Raw genomic sequence first — 15,286 nt, 5'->3', positions numbered from 1 at the left:
ATCCTGACATTTAATCACACCCTCGCGATCCTAATTTTGCAAATGTATGTTACTTTGTGTACAACACACAGATTTCATGCGTGTAGAGACATAATATTTTCCATTTCTCCTGCGTTGCGTTGATCAGCACTCAGAGGTGCCTCAGCAGGACAGCGGCTCAAGGAGCGCCATGTCTGTGCGAGAAGGCACCTAGGACGCAGCTCTGCGGCTGGAGTACGATTCCCTGTGCCACAGGCCTCAGCCTCAGCCTCAGGCGCTCCTTCTACTGTCCCTGTCTTAACCCCACTGAACTGACTTGAGTAGAAAACTTGATAGGAAACATTTGTGTCTATTTTTGAGGCTTTCTCAGTATAAATTAGTTTGCATGGCATCGTGTTTTCTACAGAGCCTTGATTGTTGGCAGTCTGAAATGAGCTTTGGAAATTCAGTCTTGAAGATCATAATATCCTTCTCATCACTCCATCAAGAGCTGTCTATCCACTTGCATTTGTTTCAAGCTGTACAAGGCGTTCAATATCTTTCTTCATAATGAATAGTGAACTTCTCTTTGAAATTTATTTTCCTTTTACACTCAGTAATATAGGAAATATATAAAAATATGAGTATGACTTTTAAAGATCTGATGAGTTGCTGGCAATACAGTTCAGTAGCGGAGTACTTGCGTAGTATACATAAGTCCTGCTTGATCCCCACCTCCATCCCCCTAACCCCAACACACACACACACACACACACGCCCCATCCAAACAAGATAAGCATGCACTGTGTGTAACCTATCTGCGCAAAAGGGTTATTTTATAATAGTGGACTGAGATGATCAACAAGGGGTCCTGCACCCTGTAAGTAACAGGAAGTTGGGATGACCATTACATTTTATGGATAGAAAAAATATATAGATTCAGGAGTTGCCATTTTAATGGACAGTTTTGTTATTCTATTGAAATGTTTATGAAAGATATAGCCATACAGATTGTCAGAAGCAGAGGGATAGAAGGAGAAGGGGGAATATCAGATGGGATCGGGGGTTTAGTTACCTGCGATGGAAAGAGTTCTGGCAGTGCTGAGTGCTACCAAACTGTCTATCAGTGGTCACGGTCAGAAGTTTGATGTTACGTGTATTTTATCACAACTTTAAAAAAATGTGATCAGATCCATGTACCAAATACTTAGATTTATGGATTTACCCATAGTTTGTAGGCCCCTGGTTTGTTCTGCCTCTGAGGCTGGTGGAGTACAGCTGTTGAAGTCGACTTCCAGAACGGCTGCCCGCCCTCCATTAGCTGTGCACCTGTCTTTGCTGTGAGAAGGCAGGATTTGGTCCAAGTAGCAATGCTGCTGGGTCCACTGGGCCTGGGCTAGGCTCCTCATAGTCAGGGCCAGCCTGCCATTATTCTATAACAAGACCATAAATCTATCTATCTATCTATCTACCTGCCATCCATTTGCAGTGCTGGGGATCGAACCCAGGGCCTTGTGCATACGAAGCATGCACTCTTCCTCTGAGCTGTGCTCAGATGGCAGTTTTAGAGGCACAGGGAGGATGACGGATCCGCACTGAACCTGCTCACTCACTGGTTTGCCAGGAAGCCACTGCGATGAGGGAGTGGGAGGGGACAACCCCAGGCCCCTCCCAGCCCTGGCTTTCTGTGGTCTACCAGCATCAGAGATGGAAGCAAAAGAGGAGGGACATCTGCAGCCTGAGGGGGCCCCAGGGCCGAGAGCAGGCTAACTCTGGTGTTGCATTGGTTCACTGAGTAAGAGCCAGGACGGTGCACTGTGGTGGCCAGCTGGTGGGAAGGGTCTGAGGCTGCGGTGAACTCAGCGGGGAAACTTCCCAGGGGTTGACAGAGGCATCAGCCAATGACATCTGGTCCCTCTGAGTGGCAGGCTGGGACAGCAGGGCACAAAGGACTCTAGGATTAATATTATATTATATACCATTGCACAAAAATAACAGCAGCTAAATACAGGAGTAAATTCATTTTAGCTCTGCTGAAGCAGCAGTCCTAAATGAGAAGAAGCTCAGGGTACTGATCGTTTTTGAAATCCCTTAGCAATGGTAGCGCAGAAATCTCTGTGGGCGACCTTGCTGTCACCAGCGTCCAGATGTAAGAGCAGACCCAGGAAGAAGGCCTGGCTGCCCAGCCCGCCGGCCCCAGCTGGGTCTGCAAACCCCGGGCCCAGAGCCAGCACGACTGTGAGGGCGACGGTGGTCTGCGTGGCCGGCCACACGGCAGGGCTGACTCTGCCGCCTTTTCCTGTTCTCAGAAGTCACTGACTCAGAACCCTTTCCCCTCTAGAACCCACAATGAGACACAGCCCAGACTCTGGGGAGACCCACGTTAATCACAGCAAAGGCCGGCTGGGGTGGCACCTGGGGAAAGCTCGTGAAGCTCTGCTCCTTCCATGTGGCTGGGCGGAGAGGCTGCCTTCTCCTCAGAAGCCATCATTTCATTAGCACAGCCCTCTAGAAAATGACCGTGAAACCCCCAGAGCTAATTCAATTTAGGATTTCAAGACGTGGTGATGGGATTTACAGGGATTGTTTCTGTTTGACAGTAGACGTCTTCAGCCACAATAACAACCGCTATCAAGCAGGGGACGACTTGGATCAAAAGCAGATTTGTGTTTGGCCTTTGGAGCTGGGAGGCTGCGTAGAAACGGATCTGGGCCCTTTCCGCGAGGGGAGGTGGTGTGGATGTAGCTTGGGACCGCCCCGAGGCTCTGCCGCCAGTGCTCCTGTGTGGTGCTCCCTTGGCTGAGCCGGCACAGGCTGCAGAATCCTGCAGTGTTCTTGCTATGTGTGGCAAGAATGCCGCCCCCGCCCCCCACCCCCGGGGCTGGGAATGTGGCTAAGCGGTAGAGCGCTTGCCTGGCGTGTCTGAAGACCTGGGTTCGATTCCTCAGTACCACATAGGCAGGAAAGGCCAGAGGTGGCGCTGTGGCTCAAGTGGTAGAGTGCTAGCCTTGAGCAAAAAGGAGCTCAGGGACAGTGCTCAGGCCCTGAGTTCAAGCCCCGAGAAGACTGGGGGAAAAAGTGCCCCTCTCCAAGCCCATGATGTAGGAGGAGGCACTGTGAAGAAGGCTCACAGATTCAAGCTACAGACAGCCTCACACAGACATCGTACTGAAAAGGATGGCCCGGGGAGCTCAGCGTGAAATGATGCTCGTGTACTCAGTGCTACCGCGTGAGCGTTCCCGCGTGCCTCCTACTGAACCAGTGTGTGCCAGGCACACACGCAGTGGACCCTCACGATAGCTCGCTGAAGAACGTGGGGTCAGTGGTGTTTCTGTGGCTGGTAATACGAAGCATAGAGAGAGGCTAAGCTACGCGAGGCCGGCCAGGAGGCAGAGTCTGAGCTCTCCTTCCCTAAAGCCCAGGACACTTTGCCCCAGAGCCTGGCACCGAGGACAGAGAGGGACCGACTGAGACAGAACGTGTAGGGTGGTAGGGGCTGGGAACACTCACACCTAGCTGAGCACCGTCTCCCAAGGAGCATTTTAGGACCTGCATTTCTAGGTCTACTTTGTACCAACAGCACGTGCCCGTGGCTAAGGCTTACGGAATTGCACCGTGAGAATAGCTTGTCTCCCAAGCGGGCCAGGCACAAATGGCTCGTGTCCGTGATCCTACCTACTCACGAGGCTAAGATCTGAGGATCCTGGTTCAAAGCCAGCCTAGGCAGACAGACAAATCCAAAAGAGTATTACCTCCAATTAACCAGTTAAAAAAACCAGAAGTGGAGGTATGGCTCAAGTGGTGGAGCAGCAGCCTTGTGTGGAATTGCTAGGAGAGAACATGAGGCTCTGAGTTCAAGAGCCAGTACTGGCGCACACGCGCACGCACACACACGCGCCGCATTCTGGGGACCGGCCTGATTGCAAAGTCAGCGACGCAGACTCCTGTGTGTCCTGATGAAGGACAGCAATGTGACGGATGTGTTTGAAGTGTGACGTAGGAAGAGAAGGATACGTAGACCTGAAGAGGGCAGACGACGATTCCAGTCCCTCCTATACAATGGTATTCACCGGTAGAACATACCTCCAGAGCGGCTTATGGCGTGGGGAACGGGCCCCCCTGCCTCGCCCTGGCAGTGCCCATCGATGGGACTAGGACATTCTCAGTGGAGATGTGCGTACGCTGCCTCTGACGTCCCGAAGCGCGGCGGGCCTGAGCTAACGGGACATCCCCTCCAAGGCCGCCCCTCCCTAACTGCCCCCTGCGAAGCCCAGGGACCCGGGACCCCCACTCACAGTTCATCCAGGCAGTCCTCGGGCTGCCTCAGCCTGTGGCCGTGCAGAAGGTAGTCATACATCTCGTGGTTCTGGACTCCCGGGTAGGGGGTCATTCCCCGTGTCGCGATTTCCCACATGGTCACGCCAAATGCCCACTGCGGACAAAGCAAAGCGCATCAGGAGGCAAGCCTGCCCACGGAAACTGAATGGGCTTGTTCATCGGCAAATGTCATTTCCTTAAAGCCCTGACGGCTGTACACAAAGATGGCAATTATGTCTGAGCCCTACGACTCTCCCAACACGGCAACGATGCGGGGTTGCAGTGTCACAGCTCCCCATTTCTACGCAAGCTCTTCTGGGAAACGTAAGGGCAGTTAAGGCCTCAGCTCCCATCTGCCCTGCTCACGTTCTTTGTGGGGGGGGGGGGCAGTGGCGCTCAGGTCACGGGTCTGATGACACAGCACCTTCTGTATGGTGGATGGGTTCCAAAGGGCCCCTAGATGAACTCATTCAGCTTCACGTGAGGCTGAAAGACCCGAGCTGTGGGCAGTAAGTCCTAGGCAAACACAGCTTCTGAATGTCAGGACGCTTCGCCAGAATGAATGCATTGTTCTGTCTGAACCCAAGGAGGTTGCACGAAATGAAACAGAAGTCTGAGCCGAAGAAAATGTCTCGTGACACCAGCCTGCCTTTCCTCCTTCCGTTTTCCCTCCCTCCCTCCCTTTCCTTCCTTCCTTCCCTCTTTCCTTCCTTCCTCCCTTCCTTCTTCTTTCTTCTTTCCCGCTTCTCTCTTTTTTTTCTATCCTTCCCCTTCCCTGTCTCTCTTCCCATTCTTCCCTTCCTTCCTCTCATTCTCTCCCTCTTCCAACATTAACCCATTTTTGTGTGTGTGTGTGTGTGTGTGTGTGTGTGTGTGTGTGTGTGCGCGTGTTTTAGCATGGGGCCTTTTGCTTGCTGGCCAGGTGCTCTACAACTTGCACCAGACCCTCAGCCCTTCCTGCTTTGTTTTTCTGGGCTGAACCTCACCCTTTTTGCCCAGGGTGACCTGGACCCACGACCCTTCCACTAAAGTTTCCACTGTTAGAAGGATCCCAGGTACACACCACCAACTTACCTTTTTTTTTGTGGGGGGGGAAGGGATGAAGATCTCATTAATTCTTTTGCCTGGACTAGTTCTAAACTATAATTCTCACAATCTCAGCCTCCCTTAGTAGCTAGAATTACAAGTGTGAGCCATCACATCTGACTTCTGTTTCCCTTCTTTCCCTCCTTCTCTCTCTTTATCTCCCTTCTCTGTTTTTGTGGCATTGGGAATGGAACTCGGGGGGGCCTTGCATGCGTTACTAAGCTTTCCACCACCAAGCCACACCCCACCCAGCCCCTCAGTTATCCTCACAGGGTGTCCTCACCCTCATCTCTGCACTGGGGAACCCGAGTCAAAGCTGTGTACACACCACATCACTTTTGCTGGTGTAGACCCGGTCTGCAAGGCTCTCTAGGGCGATCCACTTCACGGGCATCTTAGCAATGCGGCCTTGGCGGTAGTAATCGCCACTGTAAATCTTCTTGGAGAGGCCAAAGTCTGCCACGCAGACAGTCATGTCGTCTCGCAACCTGTGCAGAGAGAGTGCGCGTCCTCACCCAGACCTGACGTGGCTGGAAGCATTCCTGATGACCCAGCAAAGAGGCCAGTGCCACTGGGGACGAAGTCACTGCTAGGTGTGGAGCTGGCCCAGCTCGGGCACCAGACAGGAGACACAGGAGGGGGAGGGGAGGGAGGGAGCAGGGCAGGAACACAGGGAGGAGCCGCTCCCCCTGGGCTGGGCTGCAAGTGTGGGGCCCTGTGGACTAGGGGAGTCCTCGGGGAGGCAGGCAAGAGGCCCGGGAGAGGTGAGAAGAGCCACAGTGTGTGCGAGAGAGGCTGGACTCTGCTAAGATGACGAGGTGGAAACTGGGGGAAGTAATGGAGAAACGGAGCGCACAATTGCATTTCCATCACAACTTACTAAAATAGACAAGAAGAAGGAAGGAAACACGGGGGAGGGAGAGGGGCGAGGAGGAGAAAGAGGGAGAATGGGAGACGGGCAACTTACCTCTGCCTCAGATTCCCCCCTCCCCCTCCCCCACTCCCTCCCCTCCTCCTCCTTTTATTTTTTTTTAAGCGGGACTATGCGAGATCAGACTTGGGGCCGTGCATTTGCTAGGCAGACAAGCTCCTACTTGAGCCACTCAAGTCCTTTTTGCTTGAATGTAATTTTTTTCAGGCTGGCACTGACCGCAACCTCCTAGTTCTACTTCCCACTCAGCTCAGGCGTCGGGTGTGGGCCGTCAACCCCTGCTTTGGATTGCTTGAGATGGGACTGCACTGCTAAGTTTTTGCCTGGGTTGAACTTGAGCGTGAGTCCTCCCGAGTAGCTAGGATTACAGGTGTGAGGAGCGAGGATCACCCTGACTGTGTCTGACTGTGTCTGGTTATGGTTTTTGGAAGTTGGTAGCAGATGACGGCTCTGCTAAAGCACGCTGGGTGGGGGGGGAGGGTGGGGGGTGAAGTCAAGTCCAGAGTTTTCATATAATGAGCCCTCGCGGGCCATGAAAGGAAAGGCTCCGCGCAGGCCAGACACAACACGCCATTAGGAAGATAAAGGGATAAACATCTATGACGGTCATTAAAGCGATGTGAGCCACTGCCCACCTTTGTCAGGTCGTGTGATTCCCGAGTACCAGCAGCTGACCCACAGCCTCCCTCGGTCCAAAGCTAGCTGGTGGCGCCGGGAAGGGCTCAGAGGCGGTGCAAGGTGAACTATTTCTTATGGTAAGCGCTGCCTGCCCAGGGCTTTGGAGGCCGAGCAGCACCTCGGAAGCAGAGAGCCCAGCGGAAAGCCACACTGAATGGGGACCGCGGAGATCTCCTCACGGGTCACACAAGGGAGGCCCACGCCCCGCGGACACCCGGCATCTTACATGCAGTTCCGAGCAGCTAAATCCCGGTGGAGGAAATTCCTGTTGCTCAGGTACTCCATCCCCAGGGCAATGTCCACCATGAACTTGAGTAACGTCTGCAGAGGAACGGGCTGGGGCGGAGGAGGAGACAAGAAGAGAGAGATCCTTTAGAGGGGAGACCGGCCTGCTATTCCTACCTGCGGTGAAGGCCTGGTGTGGTTCGCTAACCAGGGATGGCATTACTCACCCAACATGGCCTTTCATTTCCAAATAGAGTGTGTATGTGTGCGTGTGTGTGTGTGTGTGTGTGTGTGTGTGTGTAGCAGGGCTGGAGTACTTGTGTACTCAGAGCCTCATGCTCGTGTTTTTTTTTAGCTCACAGCTGGTGCTCTACCACTTGAACCACACTATTGGGACAGGCCAGGTTTTCTGATGATTAGGAGATGGAGTCTCTTGAACTTTTCTTCCTGGGCTGGCTTCCAACCATGATCCTTAGATCTCAGGCTCCTGGGTAGCTAGGATGACAGGCGTGAACCCCTGGTACCTGGCACTGATCTTTGACAAAGGTACAAGAGCAATCCAAAGGACTGAAGCCAGGCTCTTCACAAAAGATGAAAACTCCCTACTTCAGTAAACCTTGGAATAAACCTCGCGCTTTGTACAAAAAAATTAACTCAAATATAACATGTGAAACCATACAATTTTTAGAAGAAAGCACAGAAGAAATGCCTTTTTACTAGGGGTTAGGCAAAAAGTTCTCAGGGCGGTAAAAGCAGGATTTGTGAAGGAAAAAAATGGTAACAGGTGCTTCTTTAATTAATTCAGTGCTGGTACCGGAGTCTGAACTCAGAGCCTTGCACTCTTTCTTGGCTTTTTCGCTCAAGGCTGAAGCTCGGCTACTTGAGTCACATCTCCACTTCTAGAAATAGGTAGAAACCTTCACTTCTACAAACACCAGAGACCTGCAGTTGACATTAGCCAAGGAGACAGAAAAGTGTCTGTGGCAGACAATGTCCAGGTATACGTTGAGAAGGGTAGTTCCTTCACAGGATTTTTTCTTTTTTTCTGGTCCTAGGCTTTGAACTCTGGGCACTATCACTAAGCTCCTTTTGCTCAAGGTTAGCACTCTTCCACTTGAGCTATAGCACCATTTTGGGTGATTAACTGGAGAGAAGAGTCTCTCAGACTTTCCTTTCCTGCTTGGGCTGGCTTTGAACCACTTAGTCCACAGATCTCAGCCTTCTGAGTTGCTAGGATTACAGGTGTGAGCTACTGGAGCCTGGTGACTGGTGCTTTTCTTTGGGGGAGGGGGTCAGTCCTGTGGCTTGAACTTAGGGCCTGGGCACTGTCCCTGGCTTCCTTTTGCTCAAGGCTAGCACTCTACACAGCGCCACTTCCAGCTTTTTCTATATATGTGATGTTGAGGAATCGAACCCAGGGCTTCATGCATGCTAGGCAAGCTCTCTACCACTAGGCCATATTCCCAGTCCCATGACTGGTGCTTTTTTTTTTTTTTTTTGCCAGTCCTGGGCCTTGGACTCAGGGCCTGAGCACTGTCCCTGGCTTCTTCCCGCTCAAGGCTAGCACTCCGCCACTTGAGCCACAGCGCCGCTTCTGGCCGTTTTCTGTATATATGGTGCTGGGGAATCGAACCTAGGGCCTCGTGTATCCAAGGCAGGCACTCTTGCCACTAGGCCATATCCCCAGCCCCTGACTGGTGCTTTTTAGGAGCAGTGACCTAGGGCAGTGTTGGCCTGGATTAACTTCTATCATAAAGCAGGGTGACTACTGATAGAGGCCAGCTGCACCCCCTCTCCCCACGGCGTCCTGCAGGAGATGGGTGGCTGGGGTCAGCATTCTTTGTGGACACAGCTCACGGCACCTGCTCATGGTCCGTGCAGCTATCCACTGGAAACCAACCAGGCAGGTGCTACAGGTTTCCTTTTAGATAAAGAAGGAAGCCCCCTTGCAATGTCTCCATCTATTACGGTTGCAAACACTACACCCAGTGAAATCAGTGCTAGAATCTCACCACACAGAGAACGAGCCTTTAAACCCCCAGTCCCAAACTATCTAAATGGTCTGCAACTGCTCCAACAGCAACCTCCCAGCTTCTCGAGGCTTTGCCTGCCCCACAGGGGGACCACACAGAGGGAGATCACACGAACGTCTAGAGGAACCAAGTGTACACCCTCACGGCTCCCTGTGTTTAACTTCAACTCATCTTCACAGCGTAAAGCTATCCCAAGATATTCACCCAAAACAGACACACTTCTTCAACCGAGAGACGCACGACACGAAGGACCGTGTGGAAGTGACTTTAGGAGAGTTCCCTTCCATGTCGCCGGCCCCACGAGTGCACTCGCAGGGGTACATGGCCAGTAGTGACGGGAGACCCAGGCTGGGGGCCTGGACCCTTTGGGTCCCAACTCAGTGAGGCTTCGGCCACCAGACAGTGACCAAGCCAGCTTCTTCTCACCGTGATGTGGGAATAATAACAGCCACAGGCAGGCCCGGGGTGAGGCAGAAGCCAGAGCTCAGCCTCTGAATGCACAGTGTGCAGTAAAAGGCCATTGGCCTTTCCTCCTCCTCCTCCTACCCCCCACCCCCTCCTCCCCCTCCCCTCGGATGCCGGAGCCGGTGGATGGCTCCATAAGGCCCTGGGAAGGGTGAAGTTAAATTTTGAGGCCCAACAACGATTGTTACCTTTGGTCCTGTCTCCAATCTGGAATAGAGTAAGTAGGTGTGCAAGTCCCCGTACTTCATGAAGGGCAAAATCACCATGGGCTTCGGGATGCCCTGAGAGCCCATTTCTATACACACGCCTGAAACGAAAACCAGAAGCATTTACAAAGAGCCCTTGTTGTGTGTGACCAAATATGCCCTGGGGGCCCAGCGGCTAAATTGAAACCATGTGCTACCAGGTTAATAGTTTAAAAAAGCACACACACACACACACACACACACACACACACACACAGCGTTCTAGAATATCCAACGCACACAGCCTCTACTTCATGACCTTTTGTTTTTCTTTTCGGATTGGGACCAGACTGTACCTGCGAGATTTCTAGCCGGCTAGGAACGGAGTGTAAGTGAAGGGGAGTGACCTCATTAGAATTTGAGGTCACTGGTTCTTGGGACTGCTAAATACTTAATCATATGATGAAGTCTCTCGCAACAAGGTACTTAAAACGATTTTTAAAAAATACTTGAGCACCTACCGCGAAAGCCACGTCCTAAATTCTATGTTACACAAGGGAGAAGTGGCAGTATCATTCATCCTGGGGTTCTAGAGGTGCGGCCTGTCACCTGACCCTCAGCTTGCAAAGCACAGTCATTTTGCTAAGCAATTACAAAGTACAGTTGTCCTCACAGTCTGGCTACAGCCAATAGCTGCGAATATCTAGAGGCTGTTTTGTTTTTAGTGTAATATTGTATCCAAATATTACTTTTCAGATCTCTTTGTGGTGTTAATCATACAAAACTGGGAAAGAGCCCAACATTTTTTTTATCCAAATTTGTGCCAGGTCAGAAAATGAAAAAAAAAAAAGAGTTGGACTATTTTCAGCTCCCACTCTTGTCTGTTAAAATGGTGTTCTTTACACCACCCACTGCGACCTCTTCTTCATTTCTTTTGTGTTCTTTATCTAACATGGCGTCAAAGCCATGCCCATTAAATTGTCAGTGCACTACAATGATAAACCAGTACTTTCAAATAGGTAGCTATATTATTTCTCAAAGATTATTTGGGGGGGGGGGCGGGCTGGGAATATGGCCTAATGATAGAGAGTTCGCCTTGTATACATGAAGTCCTGGGTTCGATTCCTCAGCACCACATATACAGAAAAAGCCAGAAGTGGGTCAAGTGGTAGAGTGCTAGCCTTGAGCAAAAAGAAGCCAGGAGCAGTGCTCAGGCCCTGAGTTCAAGGCCCAGGACTAGCAAAAAAAAAAAATCACTTAAGGGTTCATTTAAATCATCTTTGAGAAATAATGTGTGAAAGATGTCAACTTTATAGATGTATCCCACTGGTGTCTGACTGATAAATGACCTTAAACCAATCAAACTTATCACATGACCAGCTCTGGCATCTTGCCTTGGAGTCACTGGTAGCTAACTTCATTTCCAGTCCTGTGGATTTCCCAGGATACTCGAACCATCCTGGAGCTCACCTCAGTCCAAAGAAACACAAACTCATTTTTATTATCAGTTTCAGAAAACAGAGCCTTAAGAGGCCAGTCAGGGTAGTCCATGCCTGTAAGTCCAGGAAGTACAGGGAGGAGGAACTTGGTCTAAGGCCAGTCTGGACAAAACAAACAAACAAAAAGCAAGCACAAAGGCCTCTCAGGAAAAAAAAAAAAAAGCAAAGAATTCAAGTAATAGAGTGTTGGCTTAACAAGTATAAGGCCCCTAAATTTAATTTTTTTTTTTCCCATCCTGTGGTTTAAACTCAGGGCCTGGACACTGTCCCTGAGCTTTGTGTTCAAAGGTAGCACTCTACCACTTGAGCCACAGCCCCACTTCTGGCTTTTTGATGGCTAATTGGAGATAGAAGTCTCACAGACTTTCCTGCCCAAGCTAGCTTTGATCCACGATCCTCAGATCTCAGCCTTCTGAGCAGCAAGGATTGCAAAATTGTGAGCCACGGGCGCCTGGCCCAGGTTCTCTTCTTAATCACACACACACACACACACACACAGACACACACACACACACAGAGAGAAAAGAAAAAGCAAACTGAACCACAAGGAAAAGTCTTCTGGATTTAAAATACAAACTAAACAAAACCCCATTGTTGTAATTCCTTTGGGGTTATGCAAAGTGTCAACTCGGCTGGCCCAGAGCTTTTCCCTCTGGCGCGTACTGGATTGGCCAAGCCCCCCCAGTGTCCCCCTCCTCACTTTTATTTCCCGGGGGTACCTAGAAGTCCGATGACGTTTGGGTGGTTGAAGTCTTTCATGCACGCCGCCTCACTGAGAAACTCCTCGATCTCCCGCTGAGAAAAGTTGTCCACTAAAGGAGCAGATGGAAGATACTCGGCGTGATTATTTCACTCCGGTAAGGGGAAGCGGGGGACCATGGCGACTGTGTTCTCTAGAAGGGAAACCGCGCTGGCCCTGCTGGTGCACACGCGTAATCCCAGCGTCTGCGAGGCTGAGGCAGCAGGGCCTCGAGTCTCAGACAAGCCTGAGCTACACAGGAAGACCATGTCTCAAAAAGCAAGCGGGCAAACAAAAGCTGGACATCAGGAAAAGGCGACACTATGGATGCTACATCAACAGGCTTGAGGGGGGTCAAGGGGGGAGAAAAGCAGGGGAAGGTTTCAGTTCCATGACGCCACTCTGAATAATAGTATAATAGTGGCCAACTGCCATTTGTACATCTGTTAAAACACATGCAACCACATAGCATCAAGAGTGAACCCCAGTGTCAACTAAAGACTTCAGTTAATAACAATGTGTCCGTATGGGTTCATCACTTGTAAGACATCTACCACACTAATGAAAGGTATTTATTATAGGAGAGTTGGGGGTTGGGGGTGGGGGGCAAATACAAAGTCTGGATTTCCTAACCAATTCTCCTGTGTACTTAAAACTGCTCTAAAAATTAAAGCATACTGCTGGACCCCTCCTCCACACTGAAATCGATTCCAACCATTCGATCACAAGTGTTTGTGTCTTAGAAAATGAAAGAAGCTGGAGCCCAGAATCCTAACCACTCGAGAGGCGGAGGGGGTGGGAAGGGAGAGTGTCACAGCTTCTAGCCAGTTCAGGCCAAAAGCCGGATGGGACCCCTCCTCTCAATCACTAAGCCGGGCGTGGTGGCACGGGGCTCCCTCCCGTGCGGTTCTCCCAGCTGAGCTGAAGCACCAACAGGAGAACTGTAGTCCAGGCCAGCCTGGGCATAAATGCAACGGATGCAAAAATACTGGGGATGTAACTCAAGAGGCAGAGCATCTGCCTGGCAAGTGCAACGCCCTGAGTTCAAACCCCAGAGTTCAAACCCCAGCTCAGGAAGAAAATGAAGGAACCCCCCCCCACCAAATCTGACTCTTTGTATGGGCATGCATCCCGCAAGGCTGGCTGTTCAGTGATCCTTCATGAACGAGGGGAAGTTTGGTAACAAGTTTTTGATATTGAAGCAGTTTGAGAGAGCTTTTTGAAACGGCGTGTTAGGCCCCGCGGAGGAAGCCAGTGAGGAGAGGACGAATACTGTGTGTGGTTCCACTAACAGCGTAACAAAGTTAGACAGGGTGGAATGGAAGGCAGGTGCTGGCTCAGCAACCCCGCGACCGGGACTCCACATTTCCTCCTGAACATTAGCACCCAAGACCTAAACCCTCCCACCAGCCTCCACGCGGGGGGGGGGGGGGGGGGGGCGGGGAACCCAGTGCCGAAGCCCCACCCCCGAGGAGTGGGGTGCTCTGCCCATCACTCACACTTCATGGTCTTCACAGCCACCTTCTGGGAGGCCCCGTCTTCCTGCTTCAGATTTCCTTCCATCACAGACCCGAACTCGCCTGCACAGGGAAGGGTGTAAGCGTGGACTCTGTGCGAGTGCTCCCTGACCGCAGCCCGGCTGCTCGCCTGCCGTCTCAGGGACTGGGCCCGTCCGCAGGAGCCAGGCACAGCCGGCCCGGGCCTCCCCGCGTGCATACCGAACGCGTGTGCCTTGGACTAGGGTCTTGCTCACCCTGGGCTCGGGTGGCTCGGACTTCCATAGATCTGTCACGTCATTAAGCATTATAAGTGACCCAAAATGCTTCTGGGGGTCGTGGGTGAGGTTCATAAAGCGCATCCTTTCATCCTCAGTGCTGGTGATGGAAGCCAGGGCTTCGTATGTGTTCAGCAAGCACTCTACCAATGAACAAACCCTAGCCCCAAGCAGGAATCCCTAATACCCTTGTCACCCATCCCAACGACAGTTGAGCAAACTGTATTCTTACTTTCACTCTTGTTTCTATGTGACTGTTTAGGAAGGTGTCATAAATAACCAACTAAAGAAGAAAGTTGAAGCTTACTGGGTAACAACTGCATGCTTTTCAAGGAAAGATAGACCCTAATATTTTCTAAGCCTACTGTGCATTGTAGGGACTGGGGGGAGGGGGGGTGGGGATGGCTCTTATTGTGAGTGCTGGTCCTAGGGCTTGAACTCAGGGACTAGGCACTGTCCCCGAGCTATTCTGCTCAAGGCTAGTGCTCTACCATTTGAGCCAAAACTCTACTTTCGGTGTTTTGGTGGTTCACTGGAGATAAGAATTGCATAGCCTTTCTTGCCAGGGCTGGCTTTGAACTGCGATCCTCAGATCTCAGCCTCCTGTGCAGCTACGTGTGTGAGTCACTGGGTCCCAGCTTGGGGAATCACACTTTTTATATCAAATCTGAGGCCCAAACTTTAAGTTATAAAACAGAATTATATGTATGATAACTTCAAATTAAAATATGTACTTAATTTAATAAATGCATGTTTAAAAAATTCTTCTCAGCTGGGTGCTGGTATATCATGCCTATAACCCTAGCTAGATCTAAGGGTCATGGTTCCAAGCCAGCCCAGGCAGGAAAGTCCTTGAGACTCCTATTTCCAGTTAACCAGCAAAAAGCTGGAAGTGTGGCTCAAGTGGTAGAATACTAGCCTTGAGCAAAAAAACTCAAGGATAGGGCTGGGAATATGGCCTAGTGGTAGAGTGCTTGCCTAGCATGCATGAAGCCCTGGGTTTGATTCCTCAGCACCACATATATAGAAAAAGCCAGAAGTGGCGCTGTGGCTCAAGTGGTAGAGTGTTAGCCTTGAGCAAAAAGAGGCCAGGGACAGTGCTCAGGACCTGAGTCCAAGGCCCAGGACTGGCCAAAAAAAAAAAAAAAAATTTACTTTAAACTGCTTACCTTCACCAAGAATTTTCCCAAGAATTAGAAGATTCCTGTCAATCACAACATCTTCCAGTTTATTTTTCAGTTCCTCGCTGACTCCCAAGCTATGTACTGCAAAAGGGTCATAGGGCACATTTAAGGTTATTTAAATATAATCAAGATTATATTTAATATCTTCTAATAGTTGCTTTTATTTTATTTTTTTACATCTTACACTCATGATTTTTTTCCTCTCAAAACAC

At 50.7% G+C, this 15,286-nt stretch overlaps 1 protein-coding gene across 1 annotated transcript in view; it reads right to left on the bottom strand.

Annotated features, from left to right (window-relative positions):
* The window catches only part of Mertk (MER proto-oncogene, tyrosine kinase), an 89,389-nt gene that overhangs the window by 2,350 nt on the left and 71,753 nt on the right, over positions 1-15,286 (bottom strand). The window contains exons 13-19 of the mRNA XM_048353511.1: positions 15,060-15,155; positions 13,616-13,696; positions 12,097-12,189; positions 9,882-10,000; positions 7,197-7,306; positions 5,690-5,849; positions 4,254-4,390 (exon numbers count right to left, since the gene is read on the bottom strand). Of these exons, the coding sequence (XP_048209468.1) occupies positions 4,254-4,390; positions 5,690-5,849; positions 7,197-7,306; positions 9,882-10,000; positions 12,097-12,189; positions 13,616-13,696; positions 15,060-15,155 (796 nt within the window). The remainder of the gene's footprint in view (positions 1-4,253; positions 4,391-5,689; positions 5,850-7,196; positions 7,307-9,881; positions 10,001-12,096; positions 12,190-13,615; positions 13,697-15,059; positions 15,156-15,286) is intronic.

This window comes from Perognathus longimembris, chromosome 8 (genome assembly GCF_023159225.1).
Source record: "Perognathus longimembris pacificus isolate PPM17 chromosome 8, ASM2315922v1, whole genome shotgun sequence".
Classification (NCBI taxonomy): domain Eukaryota; kingdom Metazoa; phylum Chordata; class Mammalia; order Rodentia; family Heteromyidae; genus Perognathus; species Perognathus longimembris.
This window is presented reverse-complemented; position numbering and strand designations above follow the sequence as displayed.